Here is a 4,770-nt window from a genome sequence, read left to right on the forward strand (position 1 = left end):
AGAATGTTCAAGAAGCTGAAGAACAGCCCCAAGACACTGGGGGTTCTGTACCAAAGAAGCCGGTCGATAAAGGGAAACAAAAAGAGCTCCGGTTCAACAAAAATCTTCACCAAGATCTTGGCGAAACGAGCGCCCCTTACCAATTTAATATAATGGCGCAGCTAGCCAACATACCTGCTAGGATCACCCTCTATGAGCTCTTGAAGTTGTCCAAAACCACCAGAGAAGCTCTGATTGAAGCTTTGAAGAACACGGAGAGCTTCATCACTCAAGTTACTCCAATTCCTGAAGCGTCTGAAGATCAGTCCTGCCTGCAATGTATACAAGCAGCCAGAAGCATACCCTGCATATCATTCACTCAGGAAGATATGCAAGTGAAACATAAACATGACAGGCCCCTGTACTACACAGGATACATCGGGTCATCAGAAATCAGCCGTGTTCAGGTCGACCTAGGCTCGGCACTCAGCATCATGCCATACAAAGTTATGCAAGTTTTAGGGATTCCCATGCATCGGTTGAATGCTACTCAAACTACCATCTTCGGATTCAATGCTAACAGCACTCGGCCTCTGGGAAAGATCAAACACAGATGTCGGATCGGAGATCTCAGGTCCGAAGTGACTTGTTACATCATAGATGCGGACACATCCTACAATATGTTATTAGGACGACGATGGATTCATGCAAATCGCATTGTCCCATCCACCCTACATCAGGTCATGAAGTATGTCAATGATGAAGACGAAGTTCGAACCCTGATTACAGAGAAATACCCCTTCAGAGGAGTGGAAAACTTCCATACAGATTCGGTCTTCTACTCGGAATCACAAGAGAAAATACCCCTTCAGAGGAGTGGAAAACTTCCATACAGATTCGGTCTTCTACTCGGAATCACAAGAGAAAGAAGATATTGACAGTGGTAATCCATACAGATTCGGTCTTCTACTCGGAATCACAAGAGAAAGAAGATATTGACAGTGGTAATGAGGCAGATATCGAACCAGACCCGGAAGGGAATTGTCCATGGGAGTTGAATTTTAATGTAATTGGTCCATTCGAGAATAATAATAATGCACCGAGTGAGGGCGAGTGGTGCATTAATGAAGATTTTATTTTGGCGTACTTGTCTAATGAATCTTTTAAAGCTGGACAAATAGAGAATGATCATAATACAGGTACCAACTCGTGGCACACATTGTGTGCAGAAGCATGCCTCACATTGCCAATTAAGTCATCCTTCACTTCAGATGAAGAAGTAGAAGATGCACAAAAGGCTTTCTTCGAAGTCCCACCCAAAAAGAAAGGGCAAAAGCCAATCCGTCTCGGTAAAGTTAAACCCACACCACTCAGACAGGGAAGCTCGGAAGAAGATGATGGAATTCCTCAATTTTATTACCATGAACCCAATTCTATACACTTAATGAAACGAATGGGGTATAACTTTAATGAAAAACAGGGTTTAAACTTCGGGAAAGGAAGGCGAACACCGATTCGAATGTCTCTCACCCCCGAAGGAAAACCTCCGGACTACTATCAAAAAACCGGAAGAGGCGTGGGCTACGTCACAACCCCATCAGCCTCAGAAAATGAAATCAGTAATTATCTGCGTCAGGACCATTCATCCGGGACATCTTCTTAGGAATCCAACGTCAGTGTTGGACCTTTCTTTAAAAGTCTAACTGTGAACATGGTTTCGACTAGTCATCTAGATGAAGACGCAGGGGGTGATGAAGGATTAATCGAATCCACCGACGATCCTTGGATCAAACGCCTCAACATTTTGTGGGATATGTGCTTCGAACAACGCGAACCACCCACTGAAGATAAAGTGATCCAGGTCAACATGGGAGATGAATCTAACCCTAAGCCTATCTTTATAGCCGAAGACTTATCATCATCCGAAAAAGAAGACCTTATATCTCTCATCCGAGAATATATAGATGTCTTTGCTTGGAATTATGAAGATATGCCTGGCCTAGACCCAAAAGTAGCCACACATCGTCTCAACATCGATCCGGATGCAAAACCCGTCAAGCAACAGCAACGTCGGTTTCATCCAGAGGTCATGGAAGCGATTGAGTCAGAGGTTAAAAAGCTTATAGACTCGGGTTTTGTTAGGGAGGAACAACACCCGGACTGGGTAGCCAATATTGTTCTAGTTCCCAAGAAGAACGGTAAGGTTCGGATATGCATTGACTTCCGTGACCTTAACGCAGCTTGTCTATGTAACAACCGTAAATTTTTGATACGTATTTAAATAAATTTTACTATTATTTAAAATATTAAACTTTATTTTATTAATATTTTTCTCAATCTCTGGAATGTTATGAGTTTTTAAAAATAAATAAATAAATAAATAAAATATATAGTCCTAAATTATTAATTCTGTGAAATATTAATTTATAGTTGTAATGAATATTTTAAATAATTATTTTAACTATTGATACTATTAGTAATTTTTTTATGTAAATTTGAGCTTAGTACATTAGTACATATACAAATATATGAAAATTTAGTTGTTAATTAATATTATTTTTCTGAATATCTTGCAAATATATGCCATAATCTTCTCCCTCTTAATTTCCTCTAATTTGAAATTGAATTCCTTCCAAATACTTTTCCCAATCAGCCATAATCACTCTCCAATCACCTCATAATCACGTTTATTCTCATACCATTCTTGCCCACTTGATTTCCCGTGATAAAATTCTCTCTCCAATAATATCTCAAATCCAGCTCATCTTCTCTCTCTCTCTCTCTCCAATCCTCTCTCTCTCTCTCTCCTCTTATTTCCATCACACCCGTACTCTCTCTTTCTCTCTCTATCTCCATCTCTCTTCCTCTTCAAGCCACCTGAACCCATCTCCACCACCGAAACCCGACCCCATCACCACGCTCGTCCCCGCCTCCGACCCACGAACCCAGCGCCGCCGAGCGTGCTCGAGCCCTCGCCGAAAAACTACAATTAAGTTCTTATATTATTATTTTAGGTTACAATTAATTTCTTATACTATTTTTTTAATAACTATGTTTTATTTCCTATTTTCCAAATATATTATTTGATTTTAACCTTAATTTTTCTTTTGATCGTCGTTCCTTCAGAATCATGGTGGGTACTCGTAGTAACGATAACCCGTCTAGTAGCAGTGCCCCGCAGCCCGAAGTGGATCCAAACCAACTTCTGGCGATGATTCAGGGATTGGTCACCAATCAGCAGCACCTAGCTGGGCAGCTACAGCGGGAGCCTCAGCACCAACCTCCCCCTCGTCCAGAGTCTAGCGTTAGGGAGTTTCGGTATATGCGGCCCCCTTCTTTCTCTGGTGCTGAAGGAACCTTAGCAGCAGAAGAGTTCTTGAAGGTCACCGAGACTATTCTCACGGTGACCCGTATTGCCCCTGCTGAATGGGTGGACCTTATGGATATTCAGCTCACCGACACTGCTCGGATTTGGTGGACTGCAGAGAAAGCTCATTTGGAGAGACCGATTTCGTGGGATACCTTCACAGACCATTTCAACAGGAAGTATTTCCCTCAGTCAGCTCGGGACGAGCTTTTGCGAAGATTTGTGGAGCTTAAGCAAGGAGGGCGAACAGTTGATGAGTACGAGGCAGAGTTTTCTTCCTTGAGTTGATATGCTCCCCACTTGGTTACAGACCCTACTATGAGGAGGCATCAGTTTCAGAAGGGCCTGGATAAGTATATCATGTTTGCTCTAGCTGGTAGAGAACTTGCGACGCACGATGCAGTACTGGATGCAGCACGTGAGATTGAGAGCGTGCAGAAGGAACCTGAAGACTCACACGTGATTCAGAGCAGGACACCAGCAGCTCCGACCCGGAATGTCGAGCGTCCCCCTCCGAGGCAGCAGCAGAACCCGCAGAGGTAGCAGCATTCTCAGCGTCAGCCATTTCATCAGGCTCATCCTTATCAGCGTCCTGGAGTGCAGTCTCAGAACCAGCCATTGGTGCAGGAGTGCCCTAGGCGTCTTCGTCTGTGCTACAACTGTGGGTCCCCTGATCATGTCAACCGGGAATGTCCGCAGCGACAGCAGGCCAGCTTGCCCCCACCTCCAGTTCGAGTAGCTCTTCCAGCTCCACCTCGATCAGACTCAGCAGCTCCAGCTCAGCACGGACCCTACCCTCGAGCAGGCCCTCTACCTCCACAGCAGCAGATTTATCAGGAAGCACGAAGGCAGCAACCACCACGTCAGACATTCATGATGACGGCCGTGGAAGCTAAGGAGAACAACCAAGTTATCACCGGTAAGAATAGTTTATTCTTAGTTTTAATTGCGTATGAACTTCCTTATTTCGCATTGCTTGATGATATTATGATAGGATTTGTTTATGAGTGCATGCTTAGACGTATTTTCATCCTCCTATAATAGGCAATGTTCTTGTTTCTTCCGTCCTTGCTTTATCACTCTTTGACTCTGGGGCTTCCCGTTGTTTCTTGTCTCCTCTTCTTATGGATATCGTTCCATATCTGTCCTTGGGTTCTTATCTTAATTCCGAGGACGGAATTTGTTTTAAGGGGGGTAGGATGTAACAACCGTAAATTTTTTATACGTATTTAAATAAATTTTACTAGTATTTAAAATATTAAACTTTATTTTATTAATATTTTTCTCAATTTCTGGAATGTTATGAGTTTTTAAAAATAAATAAATAAATAAAATATATAGTCCTAAATTATTAATTCTGTGAAATATTAATTTATAGTTGTAATGAATATTTTAAATAATTATTTTAACTATTGATACTATTA

General features: G+C 42.2%; 1 protein-coding gene across 1 annotated transcript; it reads left to right on the plus strand.

The window, feature by feature from the left end:
* On the plus strand, positions 3,110–3,634 carry LOC109821275. The gene has a single exon (XM_020387460.1). It carries the CDS (start codon positions 3,110–3,112, stop codon positions 3,632–3,634), a length of 525 nt encoding a protein of 174 aa, XP_020243049.1.

The sequence above is a fragment of the Asparagus officinalis genome, chromosome 8, assembly GCF_001876935.1.
Source record: "Asparagus officinalis chromosome 8, Aspof.V1, whole genome shotgun sequence".
NCBI classification, from domain to species: Eukaryota; Viridiplantae; Streptophyta; class Magnoliopsida; order Asparagales; family Asparagaceae; genus Asparagus; species Asparagus officinalis.